General features: G+C 40.7%; 1 protein-coding gene across 2 annotated transcripts; it reads right to left on the reverse strand.

Annotated features, from left to right (window-relative positions):
- LOC116671531 (beta-1,3-N-acetylglucosaminyltransferase radical fringe) lies at nt 1-23,682 on the reverse strand. 2 transcript variants are annotated; one of them, XM_032502893.1, is made up of 10 exons: nt 23,304-23,682; nt 17,528-17,936; nt 17,364-17,488; nt 10,410-10,458; nt 9,485-9,587; nt 9,157-9,310; nt 8,929-9,014; nt 7,685-7,850; nt 6,526-6,611; nt 1-245 (listed from the first exon to the last, which is right to left on the reverse strand). In XM_032502893.1, the coding sequence occupies exons 2-10, from the start codon at nt 17,868-17,870 to the stop codon at nt 167-169; spliced, it is 1,191 nt and encodes a 396-aa protein (XP_032358784.1). In that variant the 5' UTR covers nt 17,871-17,936; nt 23,304-23,682; the 3' UTR covers nt 1-166. The 2 variants fall into 2 exon arrangements, with proteins under 2 accessions (XP_032358784.1, XP_032358783.1); XM_032502892.1 differs by having other exon boundaries at nt 17,364-17,936.
- Between the last annotated feature and the right edge of the window lie 1,262 nt (nt 23,683-24,944).

Here is a 24,944-nt window from a genome sequence, read left to right on the forward strand (position 1 = left end):
TTGGTAAGGTTAGGTTGATCAGCCATCCAAAAAATGACAAAAATTGCCTGGTATATTTTTTTTCAGCTAAACCCAAAACTTGAAAAAAACCAGGGCCCGGGCGGAAGCTTTGGAAATACATTTTTAGCGGGTTTGTGAGTGCTGCAGGATTAAAAACCCAGCGTTTTCAGTTTTTATGGGGCGATTTTTCGGTTTGGGGGGCCCCCATTAGTATCGGGATACAAAAGGCAGGCACCGTCGTGCCCCTGGAGGGGAAGAAAAGGCATCAGGGAAAAATAACTTTCTCCAGGAGCAAAGGTTCAGTGCCCCGGATAAAAACCCCTTAAAAGGGTTTCCTCGCACCCCAAAAAAAAAAAAATTTTTAAGAATGATCTTTTAAACAACAGGGTTTTAAAGGGTTTTTTAAAACCATTTGTGCCCTTTTGGACTTGCCTAAAAAGGTTTTAACCCCAAAAATAAAATGCAGAGAGCCCAAGTTTCCCTTTTATAAGAAAAATTGTTACATTTACACTAAAAAAAAGGAACGGCCTACTCTTGGATTTATGAAATGTTTTTGGATCTTTTCCCCCAAAAAACCTCATTTTTTAAAAGTTAAACGTAACTCTATGGGGAAACCCTCCCAAAATATGCAAAGAGGGAAACGTAAATTTGTTCAGACCCTTTTTGGCATGAAGTGAGTCAATAAAAGCGATGTAATTCCGTGATACCGCACGGGGGACCCGGGTTGGCGCTTTTTTTACTTTTGCGAAGAAGCGGGCCCAACGGTCACAAAAAAAGGGGCCTCGGGGGAAACCCCAACGCCACTATTCGGTCGGTAAGTAAAAGGGTTTTTCTAATTAAATCTGTTGATAAAGTCAGCCAAATGTTTTTAAATGTTTTGAGAGTTAAAAACGTAACTTTAAATAGGCACCGTGAGTTTTCTTTGCCGCGTTTTTATCCCCCTTTGTTTTATTTGAATTTTTTTGGGTTTTTTCGCGGGACCCTTTCCTTTACATTTATTTTGCGGTTTTTCATTTGTTTTTTCTTTTAGTTTTGGTTTCCCAAAACTGATTTTTCATTTACATTGGGTGAAAATTGCACCGGACCGTAGCTTTTGGAAAGTTTTGGCCTTAAAAAGCGGGCCTTTAGAAAAGGGTATCAGCGACTTTAAATTTGCACGACGACAAACGACGACGACCGGCGCCCCCCCCCCCCACCCCCCCCCCCCCCCCCACACACACAACACACACACACACACACAAACACCTTTTAAATTTGGGCCCAAGGCGCGGATGGGAAAACAAAAAACCCCCTTTGGGGGTCTGCCGTGTAAAGCGTGGTAAAGGCCCTAAAAACCCAACGAAGTGAGGGCCTGCCACTACTTGACATGCCTCCCAAAAACCCCCCCCCCTTTTTTTTTTGGGAACCCCAAGCTGCTGGCTTTGCCGGCCCGCCCAGTGTTTTTGAACGGGAAAACTTTGGTTGCCCTTTTTCCCACATTAGAAGGCAATAATCCCCTTAATTTTTTTAAATTTTTTAAAAATGTTTTGTTTCAGTGTACCTAAATAAAGTTGCCAGTGAGTGAAACCCCAAATTGTTTTTTCCTTGAAATATATTTTTGGTAATGATAGATTATTTTTTTTTCCGGTTTTTGCTTCCAGAGTAAGGGACCTCAATTTTTTTAAACCGGATTTTATTTGAATGGATTCTTCATTTTTTTTGGGGTGGCCGGAAACCGTTTTTCCCCTTTTAATTTTGTTTTTCCATTTTTAAATTTTTAAAATTTTTGGTTTTTTTTTTTTTTCCCTTTTTTTTTTCCCAATTTTTGTTTATTTTTGTTTTTTTGCCAATGAATAGGGCTAGAATTAATGTTTTTTTTAACGTGAATGTTCTCGGTTTGAAAAATTTCAAAAAACCGCCCTTTTTGTTTGCAACGGAGGTAAAAAAAAAATTCTCCCTACTAAGTTTTTTTAAAAATTTGGTGAAAGTAATGCTTGCTTTTTAGGTTGGGGTTTTAAAATTAATTCCATAGCAGACCCCAGATAAATTAACCATGAAACATCCCAGGCCTAAATAGGGCGGGAAGGTATAGTTTTGTTTTAAGAAATGTCTTCAAAATTCTGTGAAAAATTTTTCCCATTTTTCAAAAAACCGCAGGGGTTTAAAGGGAGCACCCCAGCCATCCCTTAAAAAAAAAAAGGGGTTTTTGCAAAGGGGCGGGGGACCCGGGAAAAAAAAGCAAAAGTCTACGCCATGAGGACAGAAAGAACCTTAAACCCTCTACATTTTTTAACTAAAAATGGATCTGCTTCCCTTTAGGCCCAAGTATAAGTTTTTGGCAGGAATTGCAAAGGCAACTCCCCTTTACCTGTGAGTATGATTACTGAAAATTTTTAAATCATCCCTTCCCTGCCCCACTTTTGGAATTTTTTTTTTTTCAAATATAAAAAACTTTAATGTATATACATTCACCCCTGGAGTTTATAAAAGTCCAGCCCCAAACAGGTGGGTCCTGTTTTGTTTATGGTTATGGGGTTCCCTGCTAAACTAAAGCCCGCCCTATGTCCCTTTTTCTGTGCTATTTAAAATTTTGAGTTCAAAAAATCTTATTTTCTTTTTTTTAAAATTTTTTAAGGATGACTTTGGGATCCCCAAGAAGGGAGTCCCACTTTAAAGGACTGTTTCTATCTGAAGGGGAATCCCCCCATTTTGGGGGGGTGGATTACCCGGTGAGATTAAAAAAAAAAGGGGGAAAAAAACCCTCCATTTTTTTTTCCCCAAAAAGCCCCCCCCATATAAAATTTGGAAAAAAACCTTTTTTAAAATTTCGACACATTTTTCCTCTTCCATTAGGGAAAAAGGGCATTTTTTTGACAAAAAATTTCCCAAAATTTATTGAAAGAAGGAAAATTCCCACCATCTTCTACACAACACTGACCCTCCCGGGAAAAGGGGGCAAAAATTTGGGATTTAAAAACCCGGGTTTTAATGATAAAAATCCAAGAACATGAAAAAAATTTCCAGAAAAAAAGTGATAAAAATTCAATCTTTAAATTGTTTGTAAAGTTTAAAAGGTCCTCTTCATTTAAATTGGAACCCTTTTTTCCCTTAATTGACCATGTTTGGCAGCAGCAGGGCATTTTTTGGCTGTAGTATTTCCCCCTATGCTGCTTCATGGGTAAAAATAAACTAGCAATTGCTCCCTTAATTAAACCCTTTTTTATTTTTAATTTATTTTTAAAGCTTCAAGAAATTTTTTTTTATCTTTAACCAGGACTGACTGAGGCCACTGGCTGAGTGCAAAATGAAAACGACAGGGGGAAATTTGGGCCCCCAAACAAGGGGCCCCGGCCAAAGACTTTTCTTTATGTTGGCATCAAACATCGAGGGGTGGTGGTTTTCTTCAAGATTTGGACCGGCATGGCCAACAACAGCCTTGTTTTTTGGGGCTTTGGTTTCTCTTTGAAAAAGAGGGGATCCGTCACAGCTCCGTACACTTTTTGAAGGGATTAAAAAAGGGTTTTAAAGGAGTTTTAAGGGACTTAATCTCAAAAAGGAAAACCCAAAATTAAAGGGCAGAACCTCCAGTAAAAAAGAGCTCACTGTTTTTGGCCGTGAGGGGGGAAGGGTTTATTTTTTTTTACGCCTTGGGGGACGGACCCCCTTTTTTTTCCCCTCACAAGACTTTGATTGGAACATTCTTCCTCTTAGTTTTTTATCTTCTTTTCAGTGAAAGGGGTGGAAAAAAACCCCGACACAGTTGAATACTGCCCTCAGGGCCCCTGTGAAAAACCCGGGCCTTTAGTTTAACAGTTGCAGTAAAGATTTTTTTAAAACTTCTGAATACAAATCCGATTTGGTTTTATAGGGAAAATTTTTTTTTGTGTGCCAGCCCCCATTTTGGGACCAAATGATGGTTTTAGTTTACTGTGTAATTTAAAAAACTTTTTAAAAAAACCCCTTTTGATTAAATTTTAAGTTCAACCAAAGGGTTTCCCTTTCCACAACAGTATTGCTTAGATTTTTGACCCCATCCTTAATTTTTATTTACAAAATTTTTTTCATTCACAAAAAAAATTGGTGGGCCTTTAAAGGTTTGGGTTTTTTTCCCCCATTTTTTTTAAAAACGGCATTAAATCAATTTCCTAAGAGTTTTTTTAATCCTCTTTTTTAAACAAGCCAAAAGTTTTAGGGTTTAATTCATGGGGGGCGAAGCAGGCGTAACCCTTTTTTAAAATTTACCCGGTCTGTTTTGACACTTAAACCCTTGAAAGTTATTAATACCAATTTTTTTGTAGTGTTGGGGAAATTTGGCTCTTGAAAAAGGTTTTTGCAAAATGCAAAAGTAAATGGTAAAAAGGGTTTTTTTAAAGATTAAAAAAAATTTTAAAGAGACGGGATTTTTACCTTAAATAAATGGGTTGCCCGGAAAAGGAACTCATGTTTTTTCATTTTAAAACCTTTTATGTTCCTTGAAAATGTTAAATTTAAAAATTTTTACTTAATTTATCTCGACAATTTGAGACCTTGACCCTTTTGTTTGTATTTTCCCTCAAAAATGGTTTTAGAACCCCTTTTTTAAAAAAAAAATGTCCCGTTTCCATTTTGACTGAGTTGGGAAAAAACTGAAAAAAATGACGTTCTTGTTCCTGTTGGTTTGGTTTTTCAGTAAAACGGTTTTGTAAGGGTTTCAATTCTTTTTTGGGCACGGGGAGTGGAAATTTAACCTTTTTTGTGAAAGGTTTCCCATTTGGTTTCAGGCCCAACCCTCTTTTGAGAACAATACAAAAACTTTTTTAGTGCCCAAAAAAATGTGTAATTGGGAAATAGAATATATATATATATTATGAAAAAAATGTGTAGTATTTAAGTGACCAAATAGTATTGGAGTAAAAATTATTGAATAGTGTTGAAATAACGTGATGAAATTGTGAAGGATTAAAATGTTCCAAGAGCACAAATTACTTTATCAAAACATGTTTCAATCACCTCGGTATCAACACAAAATACACAGGTGTATTGAACATGATACCTTGTGTTATTTGACTCATTGTTTAATCTGCTGCCAAAGCAAAACAACTGTGTGCAACCAATGTCACACTATTGAATTAAGTTAATCCAACATGTTATTTTTTTTCAGTGTAGCTCCATCATAGTCCAGGTTGATGTGGAAGAACCTGACTTCAACCTCATCCAACACAACTAGAACGCTGACTGTGAAACCGGCCTATATATATTTTTCACATTCTGCACTCAATCCATTCAGCTATTTGTATCCATTTGTTTTTTTATTCTAAATGTTTAATAGGTTTGTGCAAAGTGCAACCTTTTTTTCTGAATCAGTTGTCCACATACTCCACATGCAGTGTACACTGCAGAAGGATAAACTAAAAAAAAAAGAATTGCCGGTGCAACACAGATGTCTTCTTAATTTATAGTTTTTTACATTTTTTAAGGTGCATAACTGACTAAAGTTTTGATGTAGAGTTACATCTTCATCAGAGTCCTATCATGAAAACCTCTTACAAATATAAAAACAAGACAAAATGTTACAAAAAACTAAGTGCCAACTTAGTACCATTAAAAAGCTTTGATCCCTGGTGATACCAATCCTTAAGATTGCCTCAGAACAATGCTAATGTTCATGGTACCAGAGGTTGATCACCTCTGTGAATCACAACTACTTTACATCCTTAAATATGTTAAAACAAATCATCAATATTATAAATATTTTGTATTTTTAAATTACCTATCGGCCGATGGGTAATTACTATGTCACTTCCGGAGTATTCCGCTGATTTTTTTAATACGTTATTATGGTGCATAACTTACTGGAACAAAACTGAACCGATTCTCTGATATTAACACCTGCAGTGCATTGTGGGATATCGGCTTTGAATGCGCCCTGTTTGAATAATATCTTAGTGTTCTGTCTTACCGTAATATTTCACCGGTAATAAGACCGAAATAATAATATAAAGAAATGAATACCACGATAAACATCTACATAAATGGTGATAGATGTAACATAGTTTTAAAAATATTAACAAACAACAAATCAAACCAGCTTCCCTGGAAATAAGACAAAAAAATAAATAAAAAATACATATAAACCATGATAAGATCTCGTGAATAAATGTTGATTATAACAGCGGTTATTGGGCTAAAAATACCAATAATAGCAAAGCTGTACAGCTTCTCTGCTGCTGACTGGTAGAAGGAATCGTGATGTGATCATGAAAGATGCTTCCCATTGAAATACATTAGTTCAAAAAACGTGCTGACCATTAGGCCTGCACGATTAATTATTATAAAATCACAATCTCGATTCATCCTGTTCACAATTTCATTATTAAATAACTTCTATTTAATTTTACGAGCCGACAGCATCACAAACGCTACTACGTTCTTATAGGTTTTAAAGTGCTCCAAGCGTTGCAATGCTCCCCCTTCCCTTCATTGACTGCCGTGAGTCTGGGTTGTTTGTTGCTTGAGGAACAGAAGGGCCATATTAGTAGTATCGGTAATAGTTATTAATATGCCTACCTCGTGGGGTCCTCAACCAGGGAAAAGCCTCCAACAATGCTGACCACATTTCTTCTGTTTTTAAAGCCTCCGAAGCTGAGAGTCACCTGCCAAACGAACAGAAAATGCACACCGTTAACTTTGGAGAGAGCAAATGATGAAAGGAGCTCAGGAAAAAACACAAACAATAAAAAATAAATTTAGATGCAGACATTTTCATATGAAAAGTGCCAGGTAGTCAATCAATTAAACGTAATTTAATGACAACACTTAATTTATTTAATGGAAAGGATGACAGACTGACATGTACTGTAAGGGTGCCACCCATGGGGTGGCAGTAGCTCAGTCCCTAGGGCGTTGGTTTGGGAACCGGAGGGTCGCCGGGTGCTCTTGAGCAAGGCATCGTAACCCCCTGCCCCCAACTGCTCACTCTGACATCTGTCCATTTGTGCATGAAGAGGTCCTGAGCATGTGTGTGTATTTCAGGCCTGTGTGTACTGATTACTAACAAAACAGTGTGTAAATTGTAATTTGGGGATCAATAAACACTATAAATTATGACTTATTACATGTGCTGGGATTAAGCGAGACGGGTATGGCTGCAGCCTGGAGCGTCCCATGTCATGCCGTCCCGTCTCATGCCAAGGTGTGTCCAACGGTAAATTCAGAGGGTCAAAAGTACGAAGTCGCGAATAATTTTCCAGATGGAATCACGGGCAAATTTGTGACCAGTATTTTATTCTGAAAAGTAGAAGCTCGGGGACGGGACCAGGTGGGATGGCAGAAGGATTTTTTTGCCTAGTTTGCCTATAATCTGCATTTATTTTATAGCCACACATATATTTATTTATTTATTCATCGCATAATAGTCGAAGCGAATTTATTTTATTCCAGATGCGAGCTTTTATTTTGAAAAGTAGAAGCTCGGGGGACGGCATGAGACAGGACGGCATGACATGGGACGCTCCAGGCTGCAGCCATACACTCTTGGATAAAGCCTGACATCGGATGTCCCTGACTTTCCGCTATCTATTTCGTGGTCCACCATGTGGGTTAGCAACGCCCAGGACGGTTGTGATTGGTTAAAGAAAAACAAACAAACCGGAGTAGTTTTTTTACTTAAGCGGTGGACCAGATCTGGCAATCAGAGGCTATACTGTACACAAAACCACACACTCACCTGATCCAGCACCGTGTCTGTGGGCAGCTTCGGTAGGTTCTCCAGGTGAGAGTGGAAGAGGTGTGTGTGTGTGAGGGTCACCTCCAGCAGCGCTTCGATGATGTAGCCGATGGTGCAGTCGTCTGGCAGTCGGATCTTCTCTGCCGTGCTGATAAAATTCCCCAAACTGAAAGCAGGGGACACAGTTTCAGCTTGCGAAGCCTTTCAAAGTGTGTGTTCACACCAACAACAGCCGTTTACAGCAGCCTGTCTTAAACGTAAAGGTACCTTTAAAGGATTTGGGGCCTATTTTTAAGGAACCAACAAGTCAGATAAGGGGTTCTTATATTTACTATGAAGCCACACAGAGGTTTTGAACCAGCAAACAAAGAAATTGTTCGAGTCAATGAAAAGTGTATTTTTGGACTCTGTACGACTGCAAAATATTGACAGTATCATGTCATATTGACAGTATTATTGACAATTGGGGGGTAAGCATTTTTTATTTTCCTATATCTCTTTCCGTAATTTATTTTTCAAATGGTAGCCTATTATAGGCGCCTATACCTGGTGTTCCAGAGCTGCACGTGTGCCAGACTGCCAGTAGACTACATCCATTTAAATTTAAACCTTGCAGTTGCTGCTAAGTGGAGCGTGTGAGCGCTGATCGCGGTTACGTGTCAGTTAAACTTCTCATCTCCAATCCTATCTGTATTTGTGAGAAGTGGTGCTATCCCGAGTTTGAAGATTATTATTGAGTCAATAGACGTGTGTGTTTGTGTTGGCCACTGTCCATTTTTTAAGAGGGTCAGAAGTGCATACATTATTATTATCATTTTTTAGCTCTACGTGGTTGATTTCTCGCGTGAAAAAGTCTCAGAAGTGAATTTAGATGAATTAACAGACGGACAATGGATAAAGTTTCCAGTTGTTGCTGCGTAATGCACGCCATCACAATTGAATTTTCTGATGATATCGTCCGTTGGCACAGCCCTACTATCTATAGGAACACATCAGGGTAAAATGTAGGATTTTGTTGTCTTATTTGGGGTGTTGCAAATTAAGGATTAGATGGTGATATTCTAGTGTGAAGGCATTTTTGGGATGGTCCAGACTTTTGGACCAAATACAGCTTACAGACAGGGTGGTTCTTACTTTTTTTTTGTTTGTTTTTTAAATCACAAAATGCAGCGAAGAGAGTACCCTGGCATCAGAAGGTATAACAGTTTGAATTAGTTCAAAGACCAGGTGAGTGCCTGACCTACCTGGCCCATGGGCTCATTTTTAGTGCCAGGCCTCTGCTGATACAGAAACCTGCTCCACCTGTGGCGAACCAGAACTTGACAGACACCTGAAATGAGACAAAGACAGACAGCTGTTAGGGCTGTACTTGCCTAAAGAAGTTTGCTGCTTTTGTGGCATTGCAAAGATTTTGCTTCATTGGTTTTAGTATGTGAAGCCAGAATCTCTTAACAAGGTACAAGCAGACCAACCGAGCCGTCACTCTTGACCCTCTCTGCAGCCTCTATGGGATGATCCAGGCTGGGTCGGCCCAGGTAGACATCCTGGCTGTGGTGGTAGGAGGAGAGCAGCCGCAGCAGGCTGGGCAGGATCACATAGTTATCATCATCCACATGGCAGAACCACCTACAGCACACAGGGGGACAACAGAAGATACATGAGTACAAATGTATACTGCAGTTGCACACACACACACACACGCACACGCACACGCACACGCACACACACAGTTAAATGTTTACCAGTTTTTTGCAGTTTAACTAGTCTGTTCAGATCAGGTCCAGATGGCATTTAACTCACTTTTTCTGAGACTCGATGAATTTATCGTACTCCACAGACATCTTGCAGCACAGAGCCTGTCGGGTGTGAGCTGCTGAGCAGTTAGTGTTGATGACGTTAGCCCCTGGTAAAGAGACAGCAGAGGACAGCACAGTTCAGTTCCATGCTGTTGTGTATCTGCACTTAAATGTTGGTAGCAGATGATTCACATATAGTACATAAGCACTGGCGATACAGTACATCATAAATGTTTACATTCTTCTTCTGTTTGCTTGGTTTGAAAAATGTGTACTTGCAGTCAGCTTGGGCAGTGTCCAGGCATTATTAGATAGCAGGTTATTAAAGACATCCTCAAGGTATGATTTTCAATACAGTCATAAATACAGACTTTCTATTAAACTGATACGGAGATGCTGTAATGAGGCTGGGTTTCCGTCAGTGTATTGTATTGCAAGTGTGTGTGTGTGTTTATATATATATATATATATATTATAATATATATATATTATATATATATATATATACACACCCACACACACACACACACACACACACAAACAAATACTATATACACACACACACACACACACACCACACTTTATTTTTGAAGTGTCAAATCTCAGGACACTTCACAGAGTACATCTGATACACAATTACACACAATTGTGTGTGTAAAAAGTAGTCAGCAAGCAAACTCTAAAGAGTAAGCTAAAAGTAATTGACAAGCCAGATACTGTTATTGGCTAGCTTGCCCAAAATGTTAAAAATAAATAAATAAAAAGGATTTTTGGTGCCCTACCTATTTCCTATTGTGGATTATTGCAACAAAGGGTTGTGCATGTTTACTCTGATTTGCTGGGTTAATACATAGCATGGCTACACTAAAACAAAGGAACATTTTGAACTCAACACTTTCATTTCCTGTTAGGATTGTCGAGCTTCTTACCTGTTCTCATCCTCAGCTCCTTGTCCTCAGCGTCAGTGAATATGTAGGTCTGAAACAGACAAAAGATGCTCTGTTAAAAAATGCAAGTACAAGCACAAATACACACACACACACTCATGCTCTCCTACTGGGACACAATAAAGTGATCCATTATTTTCTTTTAGATGAGGACACGTGTGCAGTTGCGAGATGAGGAAGCCAAAATCAGACACACAGACAAACACAATAGTGCCAGACAGTTGCAATAAAAGTAGTAGAGGAGCACATTTTCACCGCACAACGCTTAAACTGAGTGTATCTTTTTACCAACAAGCGCGCCGTCGGCAAGGAAACAAAATAAGTTGAGAATAGGGCTGCTATTTGCTATTACGGTATGTTGATTGGTCAAAATGTCTTGACTCAAAAGGTATTTAGTTCCCTGTTGTAAAGGAGTGAAAAAATAAGAAAATATTCACATTAAAGAAGCTGCAGTCAGAGAATTTTGATGTCTAAGCGAGTCATCTTTGCTCTGGTTAAATGATAAGTGAATTGCATGCTCATTATTTTTGCTCTCGTTTGTCTTTAGGTCCTGTTGTGCCAGAGTTTTTACAGAGAAAAGACAGTTTTGGGCCGGTGTGTTTGTTCAGTGATCATCACTCTCATTCCATCTAGATGCCAGTTTATGTAAGAGCCTCCGATAGTGAAGGGTTTTCCACAGACCTCTATATGGACAGTTAGTCGTGTACAGTGTACATCCGACAGAGGTAGACAAGCTCAAGCAAGGAGGCAGGCATTAACCTTCACTCACACACACACCACACACACACACACACCATCTTATGACACGGTCAAGGCTGGTTTAACCTTTGGCTTCTATTAAATAACCACTAACTTTTTATGTGAACGCACAGTCTCTACACAAACCACACAGACTGGTGGAGTGGAAGTGCTACGCTGACATATTTACATGAAAGCAGCTCTCAGTTTTACAGGCAGTAAACACGAGGGGCAGACTTTACTGACCTAAGAGCAGTAAAAAAAAAAAAAAATGGGAACAGGCCTGTACTGCCTGCCAGTAGTGGATAGTACATGGTTAGTTAAAGTTGACCACTAACATAGAACAGACTCAGGGCCAATTCACTGTTTTTTGCAGCTTAGGGGGTCAAAGTTCAACACGGTTCAACTTTGACCGCAGCACGCGCAAGAGCTGCCGCGGTGCGCTATGACATGCATTCACGTGGCGTGAATGTTTGAGGTCATACAGAGACCTCGGACGCAAAACTATGCTGGGGTGCATATATCCATCATAATAGGCATGCCAGATGTGTAGCTAATTGTAGCCTTTTTAATTTAAATCATTCAGGTTTGTTTAAGCTATGCAAAATCAACATGGACATGTCTTCACTGAAATAAAATCAGAACATGTTGCATTTTTTTCCTCAGTTACTTTGGTTCAACACTTGACGCAGATGGGATGTGCATTCAAATATTGGCTCATGTATGATGTAAATGTAGAAAGTCCTGCCTATTTTGCGCTGAACCCGGCGGCAAGCACAACAAATACGTTTTGGGAATAGGACGCAACCTAGCGGCGTGTGAATCGACCCTCACAGTGGAGCCCTTTCACTGCCGACCTGGCCACAGAGCCAGTATGAGCCGAGTTGCTGAGCACCAACTGAACTGGAACATCTCCATCCTCTCTGACCGTAGCATTTGTGGGTGAAGTGGGGGCAGAGTGCTTCTGAAGTTAAACCTCCCTCTCTCCAAACTGAGGCTCTTTGTCCGGCAGAAAGACTTACTAACTGCTTTTAATAGCTCTCAATACAGAGCTGGTCACAGTGCGATCTGTGATCGGTACTTTAAACTTCATATGAGGTACTTAGGACTTCTTTAAAGTACAGCCTCTGTTCATTTACATTTGACTTGGTTGGTTAAACACCTTGAAACAGGAAAACTGGCCATGGAAAGCTGGCTGACTCTTTTTGTGGTGGACAATTTATTTTTTCCACCCCAACCGCTCAAAATACAGCAGAATCAGTTCACTGAATTAATTTAATGGTTGACTGACAGAATTAACTGGCCACTATTTTACTTACTACTGCCCTACTACAACCTTGGGACCGTGGTTGCACATCAAAGCCTTCTATCTCCTCTACGTCATCTGTCAAATAAAGGTGAAAATGCCCACACACAACCTACACACACACAAGTTGTGAGGAGTAGCTGTTTTTTTCTTGTAAGTGATAGTGAATTGCTATTTTTTTACTTCAGTTTAAATATTGTTCACTGTTTTCTGACCTTATGTAGACAATGACTGATCATTAAAACTTTTATCCCAGTTTCCCGTAAAACAAATTCTCAGTGTATGGACGTCTGCAAAGGTTGCTGCACCACGTTAAAACAAGCATATGGATTGATACATATGGAGTCCCAGAAATGTAACAGACCAAATTCCATTACAGGCTCTTAAACCACCCATAACGTCTGTGAAGGTGTGGTGATGTGATGATTGATTAATATCTCCCTGGCTCCTCGGTTAATTCATTTGGGCGCCCTGCTGAAATATGTTGTGGTTTTGGAAGTTGGACGACGTAATGCCTATTTGCTCTATTGGTCGCTCTCTGAACAGTGAGTTCTCGAAGTTATTTCAAGATTCAAAGTTAATTTTAAGGTTCTCTGCTTAAGGCTAATGCTTTGTCATTCAACACACAGGGTTGCACAACAAAATGCCAGTCGTAGTCCCCTTATGCAACACAAAGAATAAAGAAAAAACATGGGCGGGTTGAAGAGTCTTACAGGCTGAGGAAAATGGAAAAAGGTTGATTTGTAGGCTGGTGGTATGACAGTTGATAATTCTCTATCCTTTGTCAGAAGGCCCCAGGGTGAACAGTAAGTGTTGTTTTTTGGTATTCTTTGGACTCTGCGCAGGCACCTCACCTAACCTAGATCACTGATGCTTGGGAGATGGGTACCCATAATGTTCTAGGTTGTTTTAGTCACCCGCTGCAGAGCCCTCCTGCTCCTTTAAGTTTGAGTCCGACCTGTGACAATTTCCACTCCCTCCCCACTTTCCCACCAAGCTGTCCTGTCCATTAAAGGCGAAAAAGCCCCAAAAAATAGTGGAGGTGTGAGATAATCATGTCAGGTTCTCTGTGATGTTGATTCCCATTGATGTATACAGGGGTGTGCAAAAAAAAAAAAAGCATTAATTTCAGCTCACAGAACACAGGAGATCCTGGTCCACCTTTAGCGTTGCCTCACCAGTTATCTGCAGCTGTAATGTTACGCTGCTTATCTTCTGTGACTGTAAACAACTTTAATAGGAGTGGATTCTGACACAAGGCGGTGTCATAAATGTCCTGTGGTTCCACTAAATGTTAGTGAGGAAAACCTAACGGCATCACAGTGGAATCTTTGATGGAAATGTGGCAACACCCTAAAAACCACAACAAACACAGGGTGAATGCAGGCAAGAGCCAAATCCATTAGCACTAGCATCCCTGTATAAGCCTAAATCCATTTATAAAGTGGGGGACGTTGTCGTGAAGCCCTGCTGCTCTCTGTGTCTTGCCTCTCCCGGTCACCACAGGAGCCGGTACATGCTGCAGGAATGTGTTTATATGAGAGGTGCTTATTTATTTAAAAGATGTGCTTGGAATTTTATGACCCGCTGTCAGTATGCAGCTGATAGCTTTAATGATCACAACTTATGAACTAGAACTGCAAGCGGTAACAGGGTCCAAGCCTCCTTGCGCCAGTCACCCCCAATGACCCAGGGTGCGTGCAAAAAACGGGACCCAAAGAGTAACAGTGGGAAGGCAAACGTCTGTAAATATTTACAAGTGTGAGTCGCAAGGTCTGCGGTACATTGTCGTTGCAAATAACCCTTTCACACTGATTGAGTAAAAGGGACGAAACTGGTCTATGTTGGCTAAGGCGCTCCCTAATGACCGATCTTCGCCAAATTTTATACAGTGCCTCAGAGCAGCATGCCGAACACACATCACACGTTTCATGTTGATGGCATTTAATGTGGCAGAGATATCACAATCACAAATTTCCCATTTAAATGCATTGAGTTATTGGCTAAAACAAATATGTTGATTATAACGGCCCACTATGTTTAGAACAGAACATCGTAGTGGGATGGTGAATTATGATGTGCTGTATTTATATAGCTACTTTTCTAGTCTTGACGACTACTCAAAGCGCTTTTACATCATACAGGATACATTCACCATTCACACACATTCATACACTGTGGCCGAGGCTGCTGTACAAGGTGCCACCTGCTCAACAGATAAACACTCACACACTACACACACTACGATGCGCAGCACCGGGGGCAACTCGGGGTTCAGTGTCTTGCCCAAGGACACTTCGACATGGGACTGCAGGGCCAGGGCTTGAACCACCAACCTTCCAATTGACGGGCAACCGCTCTGCCACTGAGCCACAGCCGCCCCATGATCTTGAGTTCTTTGCAGATAACATTTAATTTGGCCGAGATATGATATGATATGATATGCATGTGGTAGCAAGCTAGGAAGATTTGTTTGGTCGTCAAATGCGCATACATTAACCTAGCAAAATTCTTTCCATAAGTTTTGGTCAGGTCCATCTGGAGATGCTATGTACCTGGTTTCGTACAGATCGGTCACACGGCCTAGGACGATTTTGAAAAAGTTGTGTTTTGCGCATTGCAAAAAACATTTAAGCAGACATGGGCGTGGCCTATATCATGCTGTTCAGCTTGATTCAAGGAACACGTGAATGTAAGGTTTTCTAATGTGCAATGTGTAATGTGGGAGTTAAACGCAAAAAAATAGCGCCACCTAGGTCCATGACCCATCTACCCTATTGACTTAAGTGGTGGATTCAAATGTGGGTCCCATATGCCATGCCCACTTTGACCAATCAGTACCCCACTGTAGGTGTGGCCTCAGGAGTGGCCCTAGATCATGGTCCTCAAACTCGTGGCCCGGTGGCTCATTGCGGCCCCGGGGATGAATATTATTGTGGCCCCTACTTGCACATCAAGTTAAGTGTTATGCGGCCCGCGTTTGAAACTTTTTGTCATTGCGCATTGTCACTTATGGGCTACCGTAAGTTAGTCTCGTAGACAGCGGCGTAACGTTGTCAAGCTATCTAATACCCTTTGTGGCAAATGCCGAGGTTTGACAGTGTGAGTCTGTTGTTGTGAAATGCACCAACCATATCAATCTAGGGGCTTAAAGCACCGGCAGTTCCGCGCCCTTTTTGGAGAAATAGAGGTTTTTTTTGGAATACTTGATGCGGCCCAGCCCAACCCAGACTCTACTTCCAGCGGCCCCCAAGTAAGTTGAGTTTGAGACCCCTGCCCTAGATGGTACCCTCCAAATTACATTTAAAAACAAAAAAATCAGATGAGCCATTGATAAGATATATTTTTTTTGTACTTGTAGCGCCCCCTAGTGGCCAATTTTCCATAAATGTGTAGGGGACCTGGAGGGTCATGGCAAACAAGAATCTTAAGTTTTGCGTATTACATTTATTATGGTCGACATATGGCAAAGTTGGTGTTTTCATAGTTAGCGACACACATTTGTCAGCGCGTTATTTGTGCAATTATTATCCTATAAAAATTATTTTCGTAACTTTGTGTCAGATCAGACTAGAGATGCTACGATCTAGCAGAAGTTTGGCAAAGTTGGATTTCAATAAATCACGACGTTTCACACAAAAAAGTCTAGGCAGGCATGGGCGTGGCCTTTATCAGGAAATTCAGTTGGATCCAGGGAACACAAGGATTTGTGGTTTTGGGAGTTATAGGGCCTAACACGTTTTTACTTCTATAGCGCCACCTAGGTCAATTGTTGCGTCTGAGGTCCTTGCAGGGTTCTGGACCAGTTCTGAAAATGCCCCCTCCATGTAAGGTTTAGGCTGTAGTGAGAGTTTTAAGCAGAGAAGAAAAATGGTGTGAAAAAAACAAAAACAAATTCCTTAGGAAATTCCTTGGACCCTAATTGTTAATGGAGGGTTTATAGCTTATGTACTGTACCACACCCCTGGAAGCCATATTAGATGGTTCAGCTCTTGTGTAACAGTGGTTATGAAGAGTTATATTTCTCATCTAACACAGAATTTAGCAAACGCATTTCTTAAGGTGGAGTATATGTAGGAATCCTCAAGTTAAATGCAATACCTTTAAGACTTTTTTTTAAAGCCATTTCCATACATTTTTAGGTTACATCCCCTCCTTTGTCAGACCAAGTGAGTGTTACATATAGGCATATGAAATTCACACTGTTGAGCCAAAACAGCACAACACATGAGCTGGCGACATTGTTTGATACAAACGTGATGGAAAAAAACGCAAGAGGTGGAGGCATTATTCGGCAGAACTAATTTTATAGCTGCTGAGATTTGCATCCCCTGTTATTTCAACCCAAAAGACAAAAGAAGTTTGCCAAAATATATAGTTAGTTGGGTTTCTTTTTTTATCCGCCGAGAGATGCATGTTCTCATGTCTCAGCCCAGGCGAGTTGCAAATGCCTAAAGCTCACACACACACAAGAATAAATTGCCCAAAATATGTGTGCCTTCTAGGCCTCGAGAGACAAATGTTAGGGTTAAGGTTAAAAACAGCAGCTATTAATACTATTCTGCTGAATTAGGAAAAATATTTTTAACACTACCAATTGTTTTGTCCAACAAACAGTCCGGCTCTCTAAGATACACAGAAGCAACAATTTGAGAAGCTAAACCTCCTAATCCAATATTGTTCTTGTTAAATTATTAAAATTATGAATTGATTATTGGCAATAGTCAATCAATACCGGCAATCAACGTATCCTTTTAGCACTATGGTATTTGATTCACTTTGTATAACTGTTATATCTCTTGAGATAGTCCAGCCCTACTGTGAGCACAGCTCAGTTAAGGCCACATCATACATACATAAATAAATAAATAAATAAAATCCAATCTCCTCACCTGGTCTTTAGCTTGGGAAACCCAGGTCTGAATCAACAGCTCCAGTCTGGACTTGTGGTATTTCCTGGTTGTCTTCACTGCAATAAAAATGTCCTTAACCTCTAACCGGTCCCGTGACTTAGACCCTGAAAATTGACCACCCTTTCCTCCAAGGAGAGGTACCGTTTTGGAGTCCATCCCCCTCTTGGGACTATGGATATCATTCCTGGTACCTTGAGTGTCAAAGGATCTCCCCTGCTCCGCTGAGTTCACGTTAGGCTCTGTGGCAGAGTCAGTTTCACCTGCATGGACAGACACTCCAGGAACCTCAACAAGGTGTGATGGGACTGCCTTAGCGGGTCTGACTTGGGGTCGGGGCTGAGGCAGGTCCACATGCCGCGCCGGGGGCTGGAAGGCAGGGATGAGCAGAAGCAGGAGGCCGCAGAATGCGAGGGAAAACAGGAAGCAGAATTTGCTAACACCCACTGAAGCTATGTGCATCCTGACTGGCCAATGGAGCGGGTTCATCAGCCTCCAGGGCTGCAGTCACTTCCAACACCTCCCTGTCCCATCCTCACACCATCACATGGAATTCTGCACAGAAAAAGGGAACGTTTGATCAACATACAGTACAATATATAGACCTCCAATCATACTCTTAGAGCTGTTACAGAGTCAACGCGTCCGTACGCATACGTGTCCGCAGGCTAGCAAACTGTGTCGTCACAGTTTTTGTTACGCGATGCATGCAATACTATGGGTTGTCGGTGGGGGCTACATTGCAAGTATTGTAGATTATTTCAAGTATATGTTATATTTACAGAAGAAGGTTTGAATAAATGTAAATGTAAATGTGCTGTATTTATATAGCGCTTTTCCAGTTTTAACAACTGCTCAAAGCGCTTTTACATCTACAGGATACATTCACCATTCACACACATTCATACACTGTGGCCGGGGCTGCCGTACAAGGTGCCACCTGCTCATCAGATATACATTCATACACATTCACACTCCGATGCGCAGCACCGGGGGCAACTCGGGGTTCAGTGTCTTGCCCAAGGACACTTCGACAATGACTGCAGGGGCAGAGATCGAACCACCAACCTTCCGATTGGCAGGCAACCGCACTACCACTGAGCCACAGCCGCCCCATACAACAGACCGTTTCTGCAGTTACCTCATCGTATTCCCCTACACCCCCCCCCCAACATCATCAGCCTCCCGTGGCAGTGAAAGGAAGCTAAAGCGTCAGGCCGATTATAGATCCAGGATCTAGGATAGGCTGCAGGAAATACGGCAAAGAGAGGGAGGGAGAGAGGGAGATAGAGCAGGTGAGGGAAAGAGAAGAGTGACATACACACCACTTTTTCTAATTACCTGTGCCATTTTTCTACAAAATCTTACTGGCGTTATTTGTTATGTTCACAAAGTTCAGTAGCCTTCATATGAAAATGATTATACCACTGTCACCATCCAATGTTGGATAGACTTTAAGTTCAGCAAAAAATAAGCAATAGGACACACTTCTCTTCAGTTGCCATTTTGAACGCAATATCAGCGATCTCTGCTACCCCGTTGCGTGAGCAGTGTATTGCATTCCACACGTCGCCCGTGACGCTTGCGTCCACTGAGTAGACTATGAAAGGAAGCGCGTCACTCGCGTTGACTCTGTAACGGCCCTTAAGATTAATTCAGCACCTCAAACAATTCTATTCTTTGCACTTCAGCAGAGGGCAAATACAAGTTTGTTTACACGCTCTGATGTTGAAAAAATATATATTTTGTTGTCATACTGTGCTTCTGAATATACCTATAGTCTTGACCTGCTCTATTATCAAAAAATATGGCAATCTCACTTTTGTCAATAAGGAACCTTTCAAAAAGAGAGCGTTTCTAAATATATGTGCCCTGACTTTTAACAGGTATGAGCAATTGACCAATTGGCCTGAACCAAATTATCCGGGATCAACCGGTCAACACAGAGACATGATGGAGTTTCATGCTCCATTGACCTTATTCTGATAGCTTCTTCACAATAAAATAGTATATTTATAGTGAAACTCACTATAAAGCTCTGTAAAGTCAGGGAACTGCAGATTCTGCCTAATTCTGCTTTAAGCAGCTATAATAAATTTTTATAGAATAATGTGAAGTCGGAATTGTTGGTTTTAATTCACGTGTGGTCTTCTTTAGCCCCCCACAAAATGAAACGTTTCAGTTAAGATGTGTGTAGTCTATATCCTTGACGTTCCACTTCCGGGAATGCTCCGGTGCCATGTGTCCTGCTTTCTTTGTTGAGGACTATGGTTACCTGCTCCTCAGATCTCTGCAGGGTAAATCAAGACAGCTAGTTAGACTATCTGTCCAATCTGAGTTTTCTCTCACACGACTATTTTGCAGTGGCTCTGTGGGGAGCTTAGCGCCGCCCGTGACGATTCTGATTGTTTAAAGAAATGCCGCTAAACCAGAGCACGCTTTCCTCCCATCCCTCTGAATACCGTGTGGACTAGCCAGACCCTCCTTCAGCGCGCTTTGGAAGGTCTGGCAAAGCGAGACTAAGATGTGTGTATTATGTGAGTGGTGATCAGCGCAATCACAAACTGTTAACAGTTAGTCTCAACTGTGAAAGCAATGCACCAGTTTCTAGTCTATGATTTGATATTTTTATACATTTTCTCACTGTGTCCACTTCGTATCAACTCCTTTTGTTTTTGAGAAAACTTTCAAACACCCCATTTTACAACTCATTGGAGCTTACCTGCTGTTACGTTCCCCCCAGAATAACCCCCACCACATATCTGTTTCCAATACTGGTTTCTGTCCCCTACAAAAGGGCCCTGTTCAGTCCTGAAATGGATGACAGGAATCCCGATTGACCCCCCCACCAGCAGACAGGCTTTACTCCTGCTGGTTAGTGTTAATAGATTTATTTCACATACAGTCTGGTTTTGTAGGAGTCATCAGTCAGAGCCAGCAGTTTATCAACGAGTTCATAAGAGTGACATCTGAGAGCCAGGCCTCCACATCGACTGGAGCATATGAACCGGTTGCAGCAGGCACACCGCATCAACAGGGAGGCTGTCTTTCAAAGCTCAGGCCAGTGGATGAACTGACTTGAGAAGTATAAATATAATACTTCTTAAAGTGCCCATATTATTCTCATTTTCAGGTTCATAATTGTATTTTGAGGTTGTACCAGAATAGGTCTTCATTTTTATAAAACACCATATTTTTGTTGTACTGCACATTGCTGCAGATCCTGTTTTCACCTGGTTTTTTTAGGTCTCAGTTTGAGCTACAGAGTGAGACATCTCACTTTTATACTATCTTTGTTGGGAGTCGCACATGCTCAGTAGTTAGGTAAGATCCCATCAGCTAGATAATTCTTTCTCCAACTTTGGTCAGTCCAAAGCAGGGTTAGCTGGGAGACTTCTTCTAGACGAGGGCCACTTGTGGAATACCTGCAGATCAGCGACAGGAAGTAGTTCTTTTGGAGATTATGGTCAACTAGTGGGTGTTGTAGCCGTGGTTTGCCATTGAGAATGCGCTAGTATGCTACGGTTAGCCACCTCGTCTCGGCTAGTTAAGTAGAAATCCGTGCAGATTTTGAACAGCTCACACAGAGACTGAAGACAGAGGGCATTCAGAAACCGGATCTCACCCGCATGGATAGTTTTTTTAAGTCAGTTCTGTGTAAAGTCTACGCTGTTGCTATGTACGTAGGTACGTGGAGACACAAACCTACGCCGGACTCTACGCTGTAGCCTGACGCACACTTCTCGAAAAATATAACTACACGTCGCGGCGACGCACATTGCTCGGCCGTGGCCTGGTGGCGTTGCATTTCTACCGACTCATTGCCTGTTTTTCCTTCTCCATAAGCAACATGAAATCAAGGAGAGAGTTAAATTTCCCTGCTGCAGATTTCCCAACGAGACACTTTGTTTCTCTCACAATGCCTCTAGAGTCACTGCTCGTTCCAAAGCTTATTGCCATCACTCTCTCCCTTTTCCCTCGTTCCACCACCCACTCCCCACACACGTGCCGGCTCAACGCACAAGTATAAAGTTCAAGCCACTTCCGTAGGCTACGGCAAAAGCTCTGCATTAACCGGGCACAACCGAAAATCGCGCTTTCGTCCTACACGTAATGTGTTTTTTAGGTTGTTTTGCTAAAGCTCTCTGTCCACACTGAAACGCTGAAACAATGTGAAAACGGTTCAATCTCTTCTCTACAGCCTATTTAGATCAAACAAATACTCAATTAATATATTAACAGACAGAGTACCCAACTGAACACATTTTATTGGCTTAGAATCGCTATTGGCAACAATTGCTAAACACACTGCAAACTCACGGTCCCTTCTTCAATGTGAGTACACAAATGTTGAAAATGCCCGTCCCTAGTAGCCGTGATAAATTAACCTGAAGCTAATGCTTAGCTACCTGTTGAGGAGGAAATTAGCCACCTCTGCATCCTTTTGGGCTCTAAGCTGTCTCAATCTTTCAAGTACATCTCCAATATTTACCTATCTCTGATGGTCCCGTTTGTGTGTTTTCTGCTTTTATCCTACTACTAACGTTACAGCTGTAGCGCACTGGGTTTACGTTTCTACAGGTAGATCTGGCAACCCGGCCTGGCTGTCAAACTGGCTAACACACTGGCCAAAACACAGACAGAAATTCCCGTCATGGAATGGAAATTACAAAAAGGAGAAAATACTGGCAATAGCGTTGTTGTCAGAAAATATAGTATTTCAACTTAGCATGTTTCCTTAATATCTGACTGGGGTAATTTTTTGATTTATTACAGTAAATTTATTACACATAGGACCTTTAATTCCATTTTCCTGATAATAATTACATACTTTTCAATGCAGGACCTTTACTTGTAACAGAATATTTTCACAGTGTGGTATTGGAACTTTTGCTTAAGTAAAGGATCTGAATACTTCTTCCCCCACTGAAAACAGGTTTAACAACAACTGTGCTGCCACATTGGCTACACTGACAATTACAATGTGTAAACACAAAGAGAATTAGAGCCAATAGAAAGTTCCCTTCTTTAAGTTCACATTCATTGTTTCCAATAATCAAAACAGTAAGAAAAAATGAATTTTTTAACCCATTTCGTGGACGTAATTATGTTTTCCTTGAGCAAGACACAGATGTTTTAAGTTTTTTTAAGGGTGCTGTTCTGTAGCTGACCTATGACCTCCAAAATAAAAAGGATATGGAATTGTGAAAGGACTAAGCAATAACTCATAATACAAATTATACTAAAAAAGAAAATTATTTCTAGTGTGCCTAGTGCACAATCAAAGTTTATTTGAAGTGCTTCTAAACTGAGCCAACATCTAATTGTTATCCCATTGTAAAGACCACATTCTCCTTTACATACAGATTTCCAACAGTTTTTAAAGGGCACCTAGAGATTTATACAAGCCAACTATGTCTCCTGATACTTTAGCCATTGCATTTAATGGCAACCTTAAGATAGCTCTGGAAAACTTGCTTATTAAACAGCTGTGTTACTTCCATTTAAAAATGCGAACATTTAAGATCGCCTTGTTTATAGGCAACGTTACATACAGTATTATTATGTCACAAGTGGTATTAAGAGTCAAAGAGACATACTATTGAATTCGGCAGACGTATTTCCCAGGTTTTCTCATGTTATCTGGGTTACTGCTTGACTAGCAGCGTAACATTGAAAATGTGAGAACTCTGAGAGAAACCGTTCCAAAAGTAGAATTTGCATTCAATTAACGTATATTACATCTATGACGAGTAGCATAGTTTTAATTCCTAACGTTATACATGTTATCGTCTTGTTATTCGGGACGCAAAAAGTCAGTCTTTGACGAGCGCTATCTAAATAGAAAGATTTCCAAATGGAGTTTGGCGTGGTGAAACAGCTTTGGAAATAATGGCATTGGGACCTCGCTGCAGCACTTACCATAACATTCTGGAGGACACATTTGACGTTATTTTCCATTATGACGAGGACGGAAGCATATAGCTTTTACTGAAAAGCAACTAGCTTACAGGAAAAACAACCGTTTCGAATGGTTGAATGATAACCTGAATGCCACCGGATCCACTGCTCGACTCGCTTTCTTTTTGTTCCGACGTGACTTTAAATTTACCGTTCGGCGGTTTTCGTAGGTCCTATTCTGCCTTTTCGGAGTAGGTCAAGTAGGTTAGCGTTCAGGAAGTTATTAAGAAGCCTTAAACCAGCATACGGTTACTTTCACTGCCAGCCCTTCCACTTCTAGTTAACCAAACATTCCACAAACCACTAAAACTCATGTCGGAAAGCCGTGTCAAGCTAGCCATGATAATAAAGTTGCTATTCTGGTCACATCTTTCAAAATAAAAGATCATCGTCGTCAGAATGGCAGAAGCCAGGCGGCCTGAGTTTTATGACGGTCAAGAAAATAAAACTTAAACGGTGGTAACTTTTTATAACAGCCTATTGGTAGGCCCGTTACAAATAAAAACGCGTAGGTCTTATTTAGTAAAAAATCTTATGATAATTCACAATGTACAGTAGGCCTAGTCTTTGCACTTTATTACATTATTGTTACAAAATTGTAATTAGGCTACATAACTAAATTATTTGTTACAATTTGTTACAATTTCACTCAGTCGTATTGCCCATTTATTTAACATTAGGTTATTTTCTTTCTTTTATACGTTCATAACCACCATTTCGGCCAATACGATACTGATAATGCCATTGTTTACAAATTAAATGTCAGACCGCGACCACGATTAGGCTGCAATGCCTAACGTTTTAATGTTGCGAAAGTGTAATGCTTTTATTCTGAAAACCATCCATGTCTGCTATTGATTGATATTACTTTCGTCAACTTGACGCAGCCTCAGTCACTGCTGTATTCCGTGACTAGTGTTTGTTGCTGAAGTCAACTCCTTTCAGTCGTAGCTCAGCGCTCTCTGCCGGTCGTCGTAACCCAGTGTCTGCTCGGATTTTGCTTGAATGATGGAAACAATTCCGACCATTCTGGTGCCTCAAGAGCAGGACTAACAGATTTAAAAACATCTTCTTTACCTGCGCCATCAGGTCCCTGAATTCATAAAGTGTGAGCGCGTTATAATGTGTAAATGATGAATTGCTTACTTCTCTCCTTTTATTGTCTATATTTATTATGCACTGCAATTTCATTGCAAACCTAATGTGCAATGCCATCTAAGACATCTAAGAAGATGAGAACTATATCACAAATCAATGAGACATTTTTACTGCACACATGGGTTTTAAAGTAGCCTATATTTAGAAGTGTGTGTATATATAGGCTAGTGGCACTTCTACTAGAAAAAATCCATTATGAAATATTTATTTGATTTGTTGCTTTCCAACAATACTAACATCATCACAAATACTACATAGGGCTATAGGCATGCATGTAACATTTTGTAATTTTCCTAGTAACATACTCCATGTGTTGACACAAACGTCAATATCTACCAACAAGTAGTGTGTGTGTGTGTGTGTGTGTGTGTGTGTGTGTGTGTGTTGTGTGTGTGTGTGTGTGTGTGTGTGTGTGTGTGTGTGTGTGTGTACATTTCATGCCTG

The sequence above is a fragment of the Etheostoma spectabile genome, chromosome 21 (assembly GCF_008692095.1).
Source record: "Etheostoma spectabile isolate EspeVRDwgs_2016 chromosome 21, UIUC_Espe_1.0, whole genome shotgun sequence".
Taxonomy (NCBI): Eukaryota; Metazoa; Chordata; class Actinopteri; order Perciformes; family Percidae; genus Etheostoma; species Etheostoma spectabile.

What these genes read in the sequence shown, in the direction of transcription:
- LOC116671531 (XM_032502892.1), bottom strand. Translation starts at nt 17,870, where the DNA reads ATGAACCCGCTCCATTGGCCAGTCAGGATGCACATAGCTTCAGTGGGT. An exon ending in TTCATCGAGTCTCAGAAAAA is followed by an intron (nt 9,311 to 9,484) that starts GTGAGTTAAATG and finishes TGTGTGCTGTAG; the next exon opens with GTGGTTCTGCCATGTGGATG. An exon ending in CAGACACGGTGCTGGATCAG is followed by an intron (nt 6,612 to 7,684) that starts GTGAGTGTGTGG and finishes TTCGTTTGGCAG; the next exon opens with GTGACTCTCAGCTTCGGAGG.